Source organism: Bombina bombina, chromosome 7, assembly GCF_027579735.1.
Source record: "Bombina bombina isolate aBomBom1 chromosome 7, aBomBom1.pri, whole genome shotgun sequence".
In the NCBI taxonomy this organism is placed as follows: domain Eukaryota; kingdom Metazoa; phylum Chordata; class Amphibia; order Anura; family Bombinatoridae; genus Bombina; species Bombina bombina.
In genome coordinates, this window is record NC_069505.1 from 14206716 (window position 1) to 14225952 (window position 19237).

Below are 19237 nucleotides of genomic sequence, written 5' to 3' on the forward strand. Positions count from 1 at the left end.
TGGGGGGTCTTTTAACATACCCCAATTTATTTGTTTTCCATGAATGTGCATATATTTGAAAAGTTGACACCCCAAGGTATTGTATATGGTGTGCTTTGATGCCTTTGAAGCAACCTTTTTAGCCCAAAAAATTGGAGAAAGTGTATGGTGGTTATTTTTCAATTTTCATTTTTACAGACACATTGCTTTTTGACTATGATTTAGGAGAGACTGTTGTAAGTTATTGCAAAAGAATACTTCAGGTTGTTTTCTGCAAGGCACCCTGAGTACACCTATGCCCCCCATGCATAGGTTTGCCAGGATTTTGGGAAGGTTATGTTACAATTTTATGACTTGTGATTTTAGTTATTAACAATGAGAGTATTTCTTCTGATAGGCCTATCTTTAGTTTGTGGCCTATTGCATACCCCACTTTTATTTATTGCCATGAAAGTGTATATTTTTTAAATGTTGACACCCCAAGGTATTGTATATGGTGTGCTTTGATGCCTTTGAAGCAACCGTTTTAGCCCAAAAAATTGGAGAAAGTGTATGGTGGTTATTTTTCAATTTTCATTTTTACAGACACATTGCTTTTTGACTATGATTTAGGAGAGACGGTTGTAAGTTATTACAAAAACATACTTCAGGTTGTTTTTTGCAAGGCACCCTGAGAACACCTATGTCCCCCATGCATAGGTTTGACAGGGGTTTTGGTTAAAAAAAAAAATAACAGGCCCAATTTTAGTGAAATGTAAAAATCTGGCACAGTAAAAGTAAAAAAAAAAAAACCCATCTAACAGTAAACATAACCAAAAAAAAATATATATATATATATAACACCAAATGTATTTATTTTTTTAAAAATTGACCATTGTATGGTACCGCTTGAAGCAGTCCCCAATGCAGAGTGCAGGCTGTCCAGGGCAATCAGGACAGTGATATATGGTGTCCCTTCTCTTCCCCCTCTTGGTACAGACTCTGCATTTTTTTTGTGGTTTCTGCTTTGCGGCAGTAGGGGGGATTTTAAAAATAAAATGAGTTGCCCCAACTCTGCTCTCTCCCATCACCGCCCGGGGAGCAGGTGCATCATGGTACAAAATCCCAGTAATAATCTGGAGCTGAAACTGTAAAAAAGTTTTTTTAACTCTGGGGTTTGCTTTTTTGAACAACAAAAAAGCGTTGTGGGTTGCAATCTGCATTAGGTAAATTGCAACCTTTTTGTACCAGGCCCTTGTCTTCCGCATAATTAGGTAGGGCTGCAGCAGCTGATCAGCCAGATCAACCCCACCCATATGCCGGTTATAAGACTTGATGCACACTGGCTTCCTTATGATCTCAGCTCTGCCACGTACAGAAACCGCCACCGTCCTCTCTGTGTGGATGGTGGTAAGAAGGTATACATCCTTCTTGTCTCTGTACTTAAGTGCCAACAGCTCCTCTTGGCGCAGAGCTGAGGTCTCCCCCCTTCGTAGCCGGGTGCGTACAAGTTGTCCTGGGAAACCTGTGCGGTTCTTTTTAATTGTACCGCAAGCTACTGTATCAAAGCAATACAGTAGCTTGAACAAAAGGACACTTGTATAAAAATTGTCTAAGTACAAGTGATACCCTTTGTTCATTAGGGGTAATATCAGGTCCCAGACAATCTTGCCAGTGGTTCCCATATGTTCTGGGCAACCTGGAGGGTCAAGGTGGCTATCCTTTCCCTCATACACCCGGAAGGCCTGCGTATACCCAGTCTCGCTGTCACAGAGCTTATACACCTTTACCCCATATCTGGAGCGTTTGGAAGGAATATACTGCTTGAATCCCAGCCTTCCCTTATACTTCATTAGGGATTCATCAACGCATATATTCCTTCCAGGTGTATAAGCCTCTGCAAACCTGGCAGAAAAGTGGGTTATCAGGGGGCGGATTTTATACAGCCTGTCAAATTGGGGATGCTCCCTAGGGGGGCACAGGCTGATGTCGCTGAAGTGCATGAAATGCAGAATCATTTCATACCTCTTCCTCGACATAGTCTGGGAGAAAATGGGGGTAGAGCAGATGGGGCTACTACTCCAGTAGGAGCGAATGGAGGGATTCTTTATGATGCCCATCAGCATAGTCAATGCCCAGAATTTTTTGAATTCTGGCACATTGATGGGGGCCCATTGCTGCTTTGCCAAATATGTTCCAGGCTTTGCAGCACGGAACTGATGGGCATATAAATTAGTTTGGGCGACAATGTTCCCCAATATATCATCGCCCAGAAACACTTCCAGAAACTGCTGGGGGCTAAAACCTGCCACATCTATATTTATGCCAGCATTTGCTGTGAAGGGTGGGATATCTGGCCTCTTGAGATGAGGCGTTACCCACTCTTCAGCAGCAATGGCAGCAACACGCCTCCTTCTGGCAGGGGGGCTGTCAGGGGGGGTAGCAGGGGGGCTGGCAGGGGGGCTAGCAGCCACAGATACATCACTATCAGTTGAGACTGTATCTAGTGATGTATCTGAGCACATGGCAGGGTCAAAATTGGGGTCTGAGTCAGAAATAGAGGCATCTGACTCTGACGCAAGGATGGCATACGCCTCCTCAGCACTATATCTTTTCTGTGACATTTTTGTATCTGTCACAGAAAACAATTACTAAAAAAAATTAAATTAACTAAATTAATTAACTAAATTAACTAGCAAAAAAGTACAGCTATGCTACTGCCAGTGATTTATAGCGATCACTGGCAAGCTAGGGGTTAATGGCTCTGAAAATTAAATTAAATTAACTAAATGTTTCTGAAAAGAGCCTTTGGGTTTTTAAAAAATTACAACAACAAAATTAACCCCTAAAAAAATGCACAGACAGCAAAAAAGTACAGCTATGCAACTGCCAGTGATTTATAGCGATCACTGGCAACTTAGGGGTTAATGGCTCTGAAAATTAAATTAAATTAACTAAATTAATTAACTAAATTAACTAGCAAAAAAGTACAACTTGCAATGGTAGATGAATACAGCACTTTGTGTAAAGTTGGTGCACGGTGTGGGAGGTAGCTGCAATAGCCTCTGCGATAATTATGCACTCGTAGTAACACCAGCACCAGTATCTTGAATATCAATACTTTTTATTAGAGGTTACATTAAAAGCAGCAACGTTTCGTGGTGAACCCACTTAGTCATGCTGATTGTATCACATTGTTTCAAACAATTTATATCTTCCTTTGGCGCCAACCGGCTTCAATTTTGGTAGTTTTACACCCCCTAGTGGTTATCCAATGCAATGTGTATACAAAATGTTAAAAACAAATGTACCTGACTAAACAGATTACATATGGCAATGATTAATGTATAAATAGTTTTACCATTATTGTACATACTTATATTTTCACTGATATTTAACATAATTATGCTAACTTTCCAGTTTTCAATGTCTTATTATAATGCAATCTCAATAATGTAATCACATAGGTAAAGTACCCTATCATATTGAAACTTTTTATAGTAAACTTTTTTTCGCATACAGTGTTACTTTGAGTGATAATAAGTTTAAAGTTTTTGACTTATACTTTTAGAGAATTTTTATACTTTAAGAGAAACAATTAAGGTCAAAATCCCTGTTCAACCCTCTGGGAATAAGAGTATCCAATTGGTATATCCATCTCATCTCTTGTTGTTGAAGGATTTTTTCTCTATTAGTCCCATTGCGCTGAACAGGGATGTGTTGTATAATCTGCCAGCGTAGCTGGCTTACACTATGGCCTTTTTCTAAAAAATGTTTGGATAGAGGTGCCTCCAAATTCTTTTTCCTTATGTTTGACCTTAATTGTTTCTCTTAAAGTATAAAAATTCTCTAAAAGTATAAGGGGGTGTAAAACTACCAAAATTGAAGCCGGTTGGCGCCAAAGGAAGATATAAATTGTTTGAAACAATGTGATACAATCAGCATGACTAAGTGGGTTCACCACGAAACGTTGCTGCTTTTAATGTAACCTCTAATAAAAAGTATTGATATTCAAGATACTGGTGCTGGTGTTACTACGAGTGCATAGCAAAAAAGTACAGCTATGCTACTGCCAGTGATTTATAGCGATCACTGGCAAGCTAGGGGTTAATGGCTCTGAAAATTAAATTAAATTAACTAAATGTTTCTGAAAAGAGCCTTTGGGTTTTTAAAAAATTACAACAACAAAATTAACCCCTAAAAAAATGCACAGACAGCAAAAAAGTACAGCTATGCAACTGCCAGTGATTTATAGCAATCACTGGCAAGTTAGGGGTTAATGGCTCTGAAAATTAAATTAAATTAACTAAATGTTTCTGAAAAGAGCCTTTGGGTTTTTAAAAAATTACAACAACAAAATTAACCCCTAAAAAAATGCACAGACAGCAAAAAAGTACAGCTATGCAACTGCCAGTGATTTATAGCGATCACTGGCAAGCTAGGGGTTAATGGCTCTGAAAATTAAATTAAATTAACTAAATGTTTCTGAAAAGAGCCTTTGGGTTTTTAAAAAATTACAACAACAAAATTAACCCCTAAAAAAAAAAAATGCACAGACAGCAAAATGCAGCAAAAAAAAAGTGCACCTATGCTACTGCCAGTGATATATAGTGATCACTGGCAAGCTAGGGGTTAATGGCTCTGAAAAGAGCCTTTGGTTCTATATTTTTTAACAAATAAAAGAAATAAATCTCTCTCTCTGCTAAATACAGGTCTCTCTCTCTCTTCAACAAAATGTCAAGTGAGGAGAGGGAGGGAGATCCACACTGATCATAGTCAATATTTACAAATATTGACATGATCAGACAAATGCATAGTTGCCAACTGTCCCGTTTTTGCCGGGACAGTCCCGGAATTTGAGACCCAGTCCCGGCCATTTTATTGTCCCGGACTGTCCCGGCACAGTTACAGCGTGCCTACTTAGTTTGTTGCTAAACAGAATGTGCTAGCCCACAGCTATGCTATGTTGCAGTGATTGCTTTCTTTGTCGTGGCAACTACATGGGGACAGATGTATTTCCATTACATCAATCACCCATTTACTGTCATAGAATATCCTTTGTGCATCCCCACTACGTGCGGTACTGTACGCCGGTACATAAAAGTAGTCACAATTAAACTGTGAGAGACGCGCTGCTGTACTAGGAAATTACTGTACAGTCATGACGTATACGGAAATGGGTGGTGTCTAACAACGGTGGAGGTTCTGTATGAGTGAGCTGGCAGGACCAAAATCTAGCGCATTTTGAGGGGGTTCCCTAACTGGTTGGGGGCATGCAACGGAGCCGTAAGTTTTGGGTGGCGATGACAGTGTGATTTAAGGAATCCTAAGACATGGGGTTCCCTGTATGCAATAAAAACAATGGCCACGATGACTAAGTGGTGCTATATTCTATAGTTCATCATCAGTTACTCCAATAGTCTCTGTTTAGTTATCCTTGATCCATGTTTACTGAGGGTGCTAATTTGGTATAGAAGTTGAAACCTGGCTTTTGAATGGAGTTAGAGTTTTCCTTTACATTGCAGCTGGCTGCTGATTAGGGGGTATTTGCTTTTAGGGGGTTTGTAATAAAAGGCTTGTGATAAACAAAAATCCATATTTCTATTCAGTTATTGTGTTAAACTACTAAATGCCTAACCTTTTTGTTACAAGTACACAAAGGCATACATTGTTGCCCTAATAATCCCTAAATACAACAAGTAAATATTATTAGGTAACATATATGTTCTGTTTTCAGGAATTTTAAAAACAGTTTTTAGCAGTGTGCTGTATGTTGTGCCCCACAGAAGCAGCACTAAGGATCACTTCACAGTCCATCTACAGATTAGGTAGGCAATCAGCAATCAATTGATTTAAGTCAATGCCAATTTCCTTGAAATACTATTAAACTTTTAATGAAGTTAGCTTTAAATAGCTTTTGCTCAATCTGTAAAAGCAGTTATTAACCATTTGGCTGCCAGAGAGAAGGCTGCAGCACATTGCATTGTCATGTACTGCAGCCCTTGCTAGCAGCCAAGCAGTTAAAGGGACAGAAATGTTGTTTTTTGTAACCACATCTAAATGACAATAGGGGATTTTATTGTAGTGAAAAGTAATGGCATATGTGGTATGTGCATACATTTTCCTTTTGCTTCCATTTCTTTCATTAATTCCATTCCGTACATTTTCCTTCTGTACCTTTTAGTTTTATATTATATATATATATAATCTGCACCATAATAAATAGGTGGAGTTAAATTATGCTAATTATGTGGATTTGGCAAAGTGGGCGGAACTTTAGGGCAGGGGGTGTGGTACATTTTCATGCAGGTAATTGATAGCTGCAAAGTGTCCCTGGAAAATTTTTTAAAATGTTGGCAACTATGCAAATGGGGTATTTTATTATTATTATTTTTTTTTTAGGGTGGGAGGCTCAGATTGGGTGACCCTAGCTTGCCCCTATGATGATGCAGGCTAGGGACACCCCCAGAGGCCCCATGATGCACTGGGCATCGCCATCTTGGATGCCTAGTGAAGGGGGAGGGGGGGGGGGCTATTTAGGGCTTTTTTTTATTTTATTCGTTTTTTTTTTTTTTTCCTTTTTTCCTTTTATTTTACAACTAAGTGCCTCGACCCACGAGGCACTTAGCACACAAGCAGAGCATCGGAAGCGTGTCCGATCGCTTCCGATGCTCTGAAACACTGCCGGGCTCCACGTGGAGCGAAACCGGAAGTGAGCACTCGTGGGGGAGTGATCAATCCGGTCCCGGCACTCGGGAACAGTATTGCAGGATGCCTAGACCTCAAGGCAAGCCTGCAATACTGTTAGAGCAGCTGGAAGCGATTTCGATCGCTTCCAGTGCTCTGTTAAACCGACGACGTATGCCATACGTCCTCGGTCGTTAAGTGCTTTTTTTCTGAGGACGTATGGCATACGTCGTCGGTCGTTAAGGGGTTAAGACAGTTCCCTTTAATGTACTGTTTCATTTCCCTATTACATGTCTCTTTTTTCTTAGGATAGCATTATGCATGTGCCAGGCATTTTGAATGTATTTGGGGCCGATTTATCAATGTCTGGCGGACATGATCAGCTGTAGCGGATCATGTCCGGCAGACATCGCTGAATCCTGCCAGTCGGCATTTAACATTGCACAAGCAGTTCACCAGAACTGCTTGTGCAATGCCGCCCCCTGCAGATTTGCGGCCAATCGGTCGCTAGCAGGGGGGTGTCAATCAACACGATCGTACACGATCGGGCAGATTGCAGACCGCAGACTTAGAGGAGGCGTAGGAGTTAGGAAGCAGCGGTCTTAAGAAGGCTCGCGTGGAAACAGATGCATTGGGCCGATTGACACTTTAATAAATTGGCTCCTTTGTGTTAACCACCTCAAATGGAAGTTTATTCCATGAATCTACCACCCTTTCTGTAAACATATGCTTCCTCAAATTTCTCCTGAATCTGCTACCCTTTAAGATTGTGACCCCTTGTTATGGCATTTATTTTTTTGTGGAAAATGCTTTCAGCTTCTACAAAAAAAAAGCCAAAACAAGGGGTCTCCTGTAGGATACTTACCTATAGTGTGCTAGGGAGCTCCGCTAATCTGCTTCTGCTTCATAGACTACAGGGCCGTGCTGATAAGAATATTAGTGCGATGGATCCCAGAACCTGCACTAAAAGACCTTCTCATTGTGCAGATGGGGGCTCATTAATCCAACCCTTCTTCACAGAGACCAGGGCCTAATTCCCCTATTAGCGCAGCCCTGGACTCTGTGAAGATGGTCGGATTAGCACAGCCTCCCACCTATGCTAAATGAGAAGGTCCTTTAGCACCAGCTCTGGGATTCGCTGTGCCATGCGCCTAACATACCTGGCCTTTTATAATATAGAATAAGTGTAAAGGTTTATTTTCTATAAAGTACTTTAATGGCTATAAAGTGATTGATTCTGCCATTTTAGAACCTAGGTTTTTCCCTTATCTATCTCTTCTGATGAGGACAATTAGGGACAGATGTAAAATAATAAAAATAATATAAATACTATTGCCCTTGTTATAAATGTTCCTAATTGTCCTCAGCAAAAGAGATTGGTTCTAACATGGTGGCGCCCATTACTTTATAGAATTGAGAAAACAAACAATGTTCAGAGTTAAATTATAAGAAATGGGCAAAAAATAAATACTGAAAGAGTATTGTATTATTTTACTGCACATTATTACACATTTTATACTACAATCTCATACTGGTTGATGTCCCTTTAAGAACTGTGTTGTAAAATAAATGTTTTAAGCACACACCACTGTCATTTTACAAGGTTTTGCATGACAAAAGTAGTTCAGGGATATGTGTTCCTAGGGGCGATTTATGACGAAGCGAATGCTAAGACCGCTGCTCCTTAACTCCTCCTCCCCCTCTGAGGTGGCAGACAGCAATCAGCCCGATCGAATACGATCGGGTTGATTGACACCCCCTGCTAGCGGCCTATTGGGCACAAATCTGCCGGGGCGGCATTGCACCAGCAGTTCACAAGAACTGCTGGTGCAATGATAAATGCTGACAGCGTATGCTGTCGGCATTTATCGATGTGTGGCGGACATGGTTTGCTATATCGGATCATGGTTTGCTATATCGATGTGTGGCGGACATGGTTTGCTATATCGGATCATGTGCGCTCGAACCTACATAAATTGAGTCTCCTTTCTTATGACCAGTTAAGGCCAGATGTAAGTCAGCTTGTGCTCTTAGCTAACTGAGTAATATGTTGCAGGGTCAAGTAAATACCCCCATACTTATGTATGACAGAAGCACTCCAGCCTCTTTGGAGTGAATGAAAAAAATAAAACATTTCAGAGGTATTTTACCACAAATTAGGGCAAAATATTAATATAAGTAACTGTGTATAAAATGTTGTTTTTATTTTCCATAATTAAAGGGACAGTAAAGTCAAAAGTTACTGATTTGTGATTCAGATAGAACATGTAAGTTTAAACATCTTTCAAATTTACTTCTATCATCTAATTTGCTTTGCTCTCCTTGTATCCTTTGTTGAAAAACATACCTAGGTAGGCTCAGAAGCATCAGTGCACCACTGGGAGCTAGCTGCTGGTGGCTGCACATATATGCCTCTTGCCATTGGCTCACCCAGTGTGATCAGCTAGCTCTGAGTAGTGCTTTGCTGAGCCTTAAACAAAGGATATTAAGAGTATAAAGCATATGTGATAATATAAATAAATTGGAAAGTTGTTTGGAACTGCACCCTCTGGGCTAAATTACTAGTGGAGCACTAATTATCGCTCCTGCACTCTAACTGCACTCGATTTCGGCTTTATGCGCACGTCAGGCAGCACGTGTATTACAAGATGAAAGTAAAAAGTTTTTGCTTGCGCTAATCCAATGCGCGCAAAAAGCCGAAGTTACAATATTGCGACCGCATTAATGTATTCCCCCGTAGACTTCAATGGAGAGCAAAAAGTGAAAAAATCATTCAAACCCGATCACATTGTCTCAAGGGCACTAAACCCATGAATATGTTCTATTTGTTCCTAAATACATATTTCTACATTTATCTGATGGTTTTTGGATCAATATATATCTATACCTATATATAGCCACGATAAAGCCGATATCGTTTGCACACAGAAGTTAGTGTACCACTCTTAATCTAGCTCTCTATCTCAAAGAAAAATATTAGGATTCATGCCCTTTTAAACATTTTACAGGAAAATTCATCTCAAATTTAAAATCATTTTTTCAATCAGTTAGTTGTGTGCATTGTTGTATTTTTAATCGTACCTGCGTCATGTAATAATACTGTTTAAATGCCATCAGAACGTCGCCATTAATGTGAATTTCCTGTTCTCCATAAATTTGCTCTGGGCACACTTCGTATCCTGTCATCGCACTTTCCCAGGGGTATTTTGCACCCTAAAATAATAATATTAATATTAAAAATAAATAACAATAATAATAACTATAATAACAACAATAACTATAACTATACTAATAATAAAAATAATAATAATAAAAATAATAATAATAATAATAATAATAATAATAATTGTAATAATAATAATTATAACAATAACAATAATATGATAATAATAATAGTAATAGTAATAATAATACTAATATAATAATAATAATAACAATAATATCTATAATAATAACAACAATAATAATAATAGTAATAATAATACTAATATAATAATACTAATAATAATAATAATAATAATAATAATAGTAATACTAATATAATAATAATAACAATAATATCTATAATAATAACAACAATAATAATAATAATAATAGTAATAATAATACTAATATAATAATAATAATGATAATAATAATAATAGTAATAATAATACTAATATAATAATAATAATAATAATAATAATGATAACACTAATATAATAATAATAATAATAATAATAACACTAATATAATAATAATGATAATAATAATAATAATAATAGTAATAATAATACTAATATAATATTAATAGCAATTAATAATATGATCTAACTATCATACTTACTTATCTAATACTATAATTTTAACAGATAAAACTAGGGCAAATTAACCCTGAAATAATCATATGCAATATATTAAGAAGAGATGTGGAAGTCCAAAATTGAATTTCATAATTCAGGTAGAACCTACAACATTATTATTATAATCATCTCGGTCTCCTATGCTGAAATGTAGTTACTTTCCATGAAAGCATACCTCTTACAGGGATATGAAACCCTATATTTTTCTTTCATGGTTCAGATAGAACATACAATTTTAAACAACTTTCCAATATACTTCTAGAATGTAATTTGTTTAATTCTCTTGGTATCATTTGATGAAGATGCAGCAATACACTACTGGGAGCTAGCTGAATTTACTGGGTGAGTAAATAACATAAGGCATATATATATATATATAAATATATATATATATATATATATATATATATATACAGTTACAAATCAACAGCTCCTGAGTCTACCTAGTTTTCCATTTTAACAATAAAAATCAAGAGAACAAAACAAATTAGATAATAGAAGTACATTGAAAATTTGCTTAACTCCTTCACAACCACTGAAGTGCCCTGTATGTCAGCAGTCATTAAACAAGCGCTCTTATCGGACTTGTTTATAGTGCAGGTCTTGCCGATGTCAGAAAGACCTCTCTATATCTGCCCCTGGAAATGAGGCATTCAGTATTAGCACAGTTTAGCAACTTCCAACAAAGCTGCACTAGGAAACCCCTTAACAACTATGCAAAGTGTAGGGTACATCGTTGTTAAAGGGACATTGTACAGTAGATTTTTCTTTACATAAATGTGTTGCAGATGATCCATTTATATAGCCCATATGGGAGTGTTTTTGTAACAATGTATAGTTTTGCTTATTTTTTTTTAAATAACATTCACCTAGATTTAGAGTTCTGCATTAGCCGTCAAAAGCAGCATTAAGGGGTCCTAACGCTGCTTTTGGCCGCCCGCTGGTATTTAGAGTCAGCCAGGAAAGGGTCTAACGCTCACTTTCAAGCCGCGACTTTTCCATACCGCAGATCCCCTTACTCCAATTGTGTATCCTATCTTTTCAATGGGATCTTCCTAACGCCGGTATTTAGAGTCTTGGCTGAAGTGAGCAGTAGACCCTCTACCGACAAGACTCCAGCCGCAGAAAAAAGTCAGTAGTTAAGAGCTTTCTGGGCTAACGCCGGTTTATAAAGCTCTTAACTACTGTGCTCTAAAGTACACTAACACCCATAAACTACCTATGTACCCCTAAACCGAGGTCCCCCCACTTCGCCGCCACTATAATAAAAAATTTTAACCCCTAATCTGCCAACCGCACACCACCACCACCTACATTATCCCTATGAACCCCTAATCTGCTACCCCTAACATCGCCGACACCTACATAATATTTATTAACCCCTAATCTGCCCCCCCCAATGTCGCCGCTACCTACCTATACTTATTAACCCCAATCTGCCGACCGGACCTCGCCGCTACTCTAATAAAGTTATTAACCCCCAAACCGCTGCACTCCCACCTCGCAAACCCTATAATAAATAGTAATAACCCCTAATCTTCCCCCCCCCAACGTCGCCGCCACCTAACTTCAAGTATTAACCCCTAATCTGCCGACCGGACCTCGCCGCTACTATAATAAATGTATTAACCCCTAAAGCTAAGTCTAACCCTAACACCCCCCTATGTTAAATATAATTTTAATCTAACTAAATAAATTAAATCTTATTAACTAAAGTATTCCTATTTAAATCTAAATACTTACTTGCAAAATAAACCCTAATATAGCTACAATTTAACGAATAATTATATTGTAGCTATTTTAGGATTTATATTTATTTTACAGGCAACTTTGTATTTATTTTAACTAGGTACAATAGCTATTAAATAGTTATTTACTATTTAATAGCTACCTAGTTAAAATAATTACAAAATTACCTGTAAAATAAATCCTAACCTAAGTTACAATTAAACCTAACACTACACTATCAATAAATTAATTAAATAAATTACCTACAATTAAATAAACTAAACTAAATTACAAAAAAAAACAACTAAATTACAAAAAATAAAAAAAGATTACAAGAATTTTAAGCTAATTACACCTACTCTGCTTCTTAGGGATCAAACTAAAAAAGGATCAAATACATAAGGATATTTGAGTTATTTCAGAAAGGTATATAACATTTCTCTTTTAAATTGTTGTTACTTGAATAGTTTGTACTTTCAGATAATATATTTTGTATTTCTATTAACTTTATATTTTGTTTTTTTATAGGTGGTAGACCTGAACTGTGAATTAGTTTCACTACAGAAATTGAATAGTTAAAGGTTTGAGTTAATTTACATTCTTTTGTATTCTGGTTTTTAGTATTGCAATTAGATAACAATTAGATTGTTTGCATAGGTGAGCAATTAGGAGGGACCCCACCCTATCTTTCTGAGGGTATTTAAAGAGATCTGTTTAGCTCTGCTTCTTAGCAAAGGGATCAAACTAAAAAAGGATCAAATACATAAGGATATTTGAGTTATTTCAGGAGTTATTCAGGGTTATTCAGGCTTATTCAGTAGTAAATAATACTTATATTTTTCTTATTGTTAAAGTGTTGCATAGTTTAAAATGTCTCAGATACAGTGCAATGGGTGTTTTGCACTTTTTAATCGTTCTACTTTTTGGAGATTTAGGGGCTGTCCTGTTTGTAAGCAGTTTTCCCTGTTAAGGGAGGAAATAGCTAAACTTCAAGCTAAGGTAAGTAACATACCTGTTACCTCTACAAAGCTGCCTCAGAAAGAAGCCCCTCTACCCCAGAGATCAGCAAGGAGAGGCAGATGGATCACTGTAGGCTCTGGAAGAATTAGAACAGTAGACCAGAAGCATTGCCCACAACCTCTGCCATTGCAAAACTCCTATGCTGCTCTTGCCGAATACACTTGTGATGAGGAGATTGCTGTTTCTGAGCCCTCTGAAGCTGTAACAGGTAATTTAAATCTATTGGCACCTGATTCTCCAGGTAACATAACACAGGAAAGAACTGCAGATGTGTTTTTGAGAAAAAGACTGTTAGTGGGTGACTCTATTTTGAGGAATGTGTATTTAGGTGAAAGTAAAGGAGAAACAAGGGAGGTTAGATGTCTTCCAGGAGCTACTGCTCACAGGGATAAGAATCGTATTTTGAGAATTGTTAAGGCAGCAGGAAAGGGAAGTGAGTTAGATGTGATTGTACATTTAGGAACAAATGATCTGGCTAGTAATCATGTTGCTGCTGTTCAGAAAGAGTTTTATGACCTAGGTAATCATTTAGAGACTGTGGCATCAACTCTATCATTTTCTGCTATTTTACCTGTGTATGACCAGGAAGCAGGAAAGATGGAGTGGATAACAACATTTAATTCTTGGTTAGATAAGTGGTGCAGGGAACAAGGATTTGGTTTTATTGGCCATTATAGCTCTGTTTGGAAAGATACTAGGTTATTTAGGAGAGATGGCTTGCATTTGGATGCTAAAGAAACAGAGTATCTGGGAGAGGAGTTCAAATACTTTATTAGAAATCATTTAAACTAATAAAGGGGGGTAGCATTAATATATCCACCTGCCCCCCACAGCATGCCAAAACTGTTAGTCCAAGTAACAATTCTAGAAATTCTAGTAGAAAAATTCTTCGTGCCATGAGCACAAATGCCCGCAGCTTAGGAAATAAATTACCTGAACTCATTTCAATAATGACTAGGGACAACTTGGATTTAGTAGCTATAACAGAAACATGGTACAATGATTTGCATGACTGGGACATAGTCATACCTGGATACAGGTTATTTAAAAAGAACAGAGTAGGAAAGAAAGGTGGAGGAGTTGCTTTGTATGTAAATGAAAATATAAAGGTTACTGAAATTGTAGGAACAAATGATGAGGTGGAAAGTATTTGGGTGACTTTGGAAATTGGAGATAAAAATGTATTAGACATGTCTGTAAAAGTAAAAGAAAGCGGAAACCAATTTGGTTTTCCAAAGAAGTAGCACATGCTGTAAAGACAAAAAAGATAGCTTATAAAAATTACAGACGCACACAAGCAGATGATGATATGAAAATATGGAGACTCCAACAAAAAAAGACTAAGCAGTTAATTAGGAAGGTTAAAGCTCATGCAGAAGAGAAGATAGCACAGTCAGTGAAACATGGGGACAAAACATTCTTTAGATATATCAGTGAAAGAAGAAAAAATAAGGTAGGAATAGTAAAATTTAAATCAGTTGATGGTAGAATAATAGAAGGAGATAAGCAGATTGCAGACTGTCTCAATGATTACTTCTGTTCTGTTTTCACTAAAGATTGTGAAGATACAATGTCTACATTAAGGGATGCTACGCAAAATAGAAACAAGCTTAACATTAATCTTTTTACAGAGGATGAGGTTTTGTTAGCATTATCAAAAATAAATGTTACAAAGTCAGTGGGTCCTAATAATATTCATCCAAGGGTTTTAAAAGAACTTCGATCAGTGCTAACTGTCCCATTAACTGATCTGTTTAATCAGTCACTTTTAACAGGAGCTGTCCCAGATGATTGGAGAATAGCAAATGTAATACCCCTTCATAAAAAGGGCAGTAGAGAAGAATCTGGCAACTACAGGCCAGTTAGTTTAACTTCAGTAGTAGGGAAATTAATGGAAAGCCTCTTAAAAGAAGGAATTATGACTTACATAAAGACAAACAATTTAGAGGACCAAAATCAGCATGGTTTTACTTCAGGGAGATAATGTCAGACTAATCTAATTGACTTCTTTGATTATGTAACAAAATTATTAGACAAGGGAGGAGCAGTTGATGTAGCATATCTAGATTTCAGCAAAGCATTTGACACCGTCCCACACAATAAACTTATTCACAAACTATATCTCCTTGGTCTAGATTCAAAAATTGTGAACTGGGTGGAATGCTGGCTTAAGGACAGAAAACAAAGTGTCTTAGTAAATGGAGTTCATTCAGCAGAGGGGGCTGTTACTAGTGGTGTTCCTCAGGGGTCAGTTCTGGGGCCTGTTTTGTTTAACATATTTATCTGCGATATCAGCAAAGGGCTACAGGGGAAAGTATGTCTCTTTGCAGATGATACAAAAATTTGCAACAGAGTGGATGTTCCAGGGGGGGGGGTAGACAAAATGAGAAGTGATATACAACAATTGGAGGATTGGACAAATGACTGGGATCTAAAGTTTATCACAGCAAAGTGTAAAATAATGCATTTAGGGAAGAAAAATCCAAATGCTAATTACAGACTCAATGACACTTTACTGACTGTTACAGACGAGGAACAGGACTTGGGAATTATTATTTCAGATGATTTAAAACTTAGTAAACAATGTAGTAATGCAGCGAGTAAGGCTAGCAGAATGCTTGGATGTATTGGTAGAGGTATTTGCAGCAGAAATAGTAAGGTTCTTATGCCACTTTATAGATCATTAGTTAGGCCTCATCTTGAGTATTGTGTGCAGTTCTGGAGACCATATCTTCAGAAGGATATTAACAAACTTGAATCTGTGCAAAGGAGGGCTACCAAAATGGTACATGGTCTAAAAATAAAACTTACCAGGATAGGCTCAATGATCTAAATATGTATAGCTTAGAGGAGAGAAGGGAAAGAGGTGATATGATGGCAACTTTCAAGTACATTAAAGGGTTTAGTAAAACTGAGGCTGTGGGTATTTTGCATAAAATGGAAAATTCAAGAACAAGGGGTCATGAGCTCAAGCTAAAGGGTAGTAGATTCAGGAGTAATTTGAGGAAGCACTTCTTTACAGAAAGAGTGATTGATTTATGGAATAAACTTCCTCAAGAGGTAGTAGCAACAAACACTGTGGGGGACTTTAAAAATGCATGGGACAAGCATAGGGCTATCCTACGAACTAGATAAGTTTATACTGTTAGGTAAGGTCGGGCAGACTTGCTGGGCCTATGGCTCTTATCTGCCGTCAATATCTATGTTTCTATGTTTCTACTCTAAGCCCCCTAATAAAATAACAAAGCCCCACAAAATAAAAAAAATTCCCTACCCTAATCTAAATTACAAAAGTTAACAGCTCTATTACCAGCCCTTAAAAGGGCTTTTTGCGGGGCATGCCTTAAAGTAATCAGCTCTTTTGCCTGTAAAAAAAAACACAAAACCACCCCCCAACATTACAACCCACCACCCACATACCCCTACTCTAACCCAAACCCCCCTTAAATAAACCTAACACTACCCCCCTGAGGATCTCCCTATCTTGAGCCGTGTTCACCCAGCCGGGCACCGATGGACCAAAAGAGGACATCCGGAGCGGCAGAAGTCTTCATCCTATCCGGGCAGAAGAGGACATCCAGACCGGCAGACATCTTCATCCAAGTGGCATCTTCTACCTTCATCCATCCGACGAGGAGCGGCTCCATCTTCAAGACCTCCGGCGCAGAACATCTTCCTTCCCCGACGACTACCCGACAAATGAAGGTTCCTTTAAGTGACGTCATCCAAGATGGTGTCCCTCGATTTCCGATTGGCTGATAGGATTCGATCAGCCAATCGAAATTAAGGTAGGAAAAATCTGATTGGCTGATTGAATCAGCCAATCAGATTCAAGTTCAATCCAATTGGCTGATCCAATCAGCCAATCAGATTGAGCTTGCATTCTATTGGCTGATCGGAACAGCCAATAGAATGCAAGCTCAATCTGATTGGCTGATTGGATCAAAGTAATGGAAAGGCCTAGAAGTGGATGGGCGCAACATGCTCGATGCACACGGTGCTACCGTGCCCATGATCAGAGTGTTATATGCCCGGCCAGAGATAAAAGATGCAGAAAAAGTATTTCTACTCCCCGTTGAATTCAGTTCCCGCTCATGCCTCAAGTGGAGAAAGAGCTAAAAGATGCAGAAAATGTAACAGAATGGGACATTTGAAGTGGTGTGTAAAACTGAATACATTAAGGAGATGCAGGTGGACAGTGACCAGGAGGGTCCGGAAGTGTCTTTTGTGGGGTCCATTGTGGAACGGCCAAGCTCAGAGGAAGATTGGAAAGTTACTTTTACTGTAATGGGAGCCAAAGTTGATTTTAAGATTGACACAGGAGCAGATATCACTGTAATGTCTTTTGCTGAATTTATGAAACTGCCTCGACAGCCCCAGCTGGCGAAGGTTACTACAAATGTCCATAGTCCTGGTGGCCACATTGATTGTGTGGGGAAATTTCTTGCCAGCTGTGAGTACAAGCAAAGGAAGTTCACCATGTGGGTGCATGTGATCCGAGGTCAGTGTGTTAACAATTTATTGAGCAGAAAAGAAGCCTGTGACTTGGGCCTTGTGGCCAGAGTGAATGAGATTTCCGAAGATATGTTTGGCGAGTTGGGCCTACTGAATTGCAAACCAGTCTGTATAGCACTTAAAAGTGACGCAGTCCCATACAGTATTTCTACTCCCCGTAGAATTCCGTTCCAGCTCATGCCTCAAGTGGAGAAAGAGCTTATGCGCATGAAGTCCATGGGGGTTATTGAAGAGGTTGTTGAAGCGACTGATTGGTGTGCCCCCATTGTTCCAGTTGCAAAGAAAAATGGAAAGGTGCGCATCTGTGTGGACCTGAAAAGGTTGAATGAGGCAGTGAAGAGAGAGAGATTTGTGCTGCCGACATTAGAAGATATAGCTCCAAAGTTGGCTGGGGCGAAGTTCTTTTCCACATTAGACACTTCTAGCAGCTTTTGGCTAGAAGTGCCAACCTGGAAACGAAAAATAGCATAATAGCTTGTTCTATGGCTAGTTACCACCCAAGAAGCAGCCTCTTTTTGCTCAACATGTGCCTTTCACAGAGAAAAACTTTCCTGAAGCATATCAGTCTGATCCTGACTTCACAGTACAGTCCAGCCCCGAAATACCAGGCAATCCTTCACTGAACGAGAGAAACAGCAAAACCCCAGAGGTACGTTTCGGCCTATTGTGGGCCTCGTCAGTGAGGTGCAGCCATATCCCTCTAGGCACACTGAGCAACGGGTCCACGTCTGGATTTCCGCATCACACTTAGGGAGACTTCCCAAAATGTCATAATTTGCATAAATAAAAAGAGAGAAGCGCTCAACCTGGAAACGAACAATAGCATAATAGCTTGTTCTATGGCTAGTTACCACCCAAGAAGCAGCCTCTTTTTGCTCAACATGTGCCTTTCACAGAGAAAAACTTTCCTGAAGCATATCAGTTTGATCCTGACTTCACAGTACAGTCCAGCCCCAAAATACCAAGCAATCCTTCTCTGAACGAGAGAAACAGCAAAACCCCAGATGTACATTTCGGCCTATTGTGGGCCTCGTCAGTGAGGTGCAGCCATATCCCTCTAGGCACACTGAGCAACGAGTCCACGTCTGGATTCCCGAATCACACTTAGGGAGACTTCCCAAAATGTCATAATTTGCATAAATAAAAAGAGAGAAGCGCTCAACCTGGAAATGAACAATAGCATAATAGCTTGTTCTATGGCTAGTTACCACCCAAGAAGCAGCCTCTTTTTGCTCAACATGTGCCTTTCACAGAGAAAAACTTTCCTGAAGCATATAAGTCTGATCCTGACTTCACAGTACAGTCCAGCCCCGAAATACCAGGCAATCCTTCTCTGAACGAGAGAAACAGCAAAACCCCAGACGTACGTTTCGGCCTATTGTGGGCCTCATCAGTGAGGTGCAGCCATATCCCTCTATGCACACTGAGCAACGGGTCCACGTCTGGATTCCCACATTACACTTAGGGAGACTTCCCAAAATGTCATA

At 38.7% G+C, this 19237-nt stretch overlaps 1 protein-coding gene across 1 annotated transcript in view; it reads right to left on the bottom strand.

Annotated features, from left to right (window-relative positions):
- The window catches only part of PGGHG (protein-glucosylgalactosylhydroxylysine glucosidase), a 151918-nt gene that overhangs the window by 62002 nt on the left and 70679 nt on the right, over nt 1-19237 (bottom strand). Inside the window, exon 6 of the mRNA XM_053719960.1 lies at nt 9727-9858. Coding sequence (XP_053575935.1) covers nt 9727-9858 — 132 coding nt within the window. The remainder of the gene's footprint in view (nt 1-9726; nt 9859-19237) is intronic.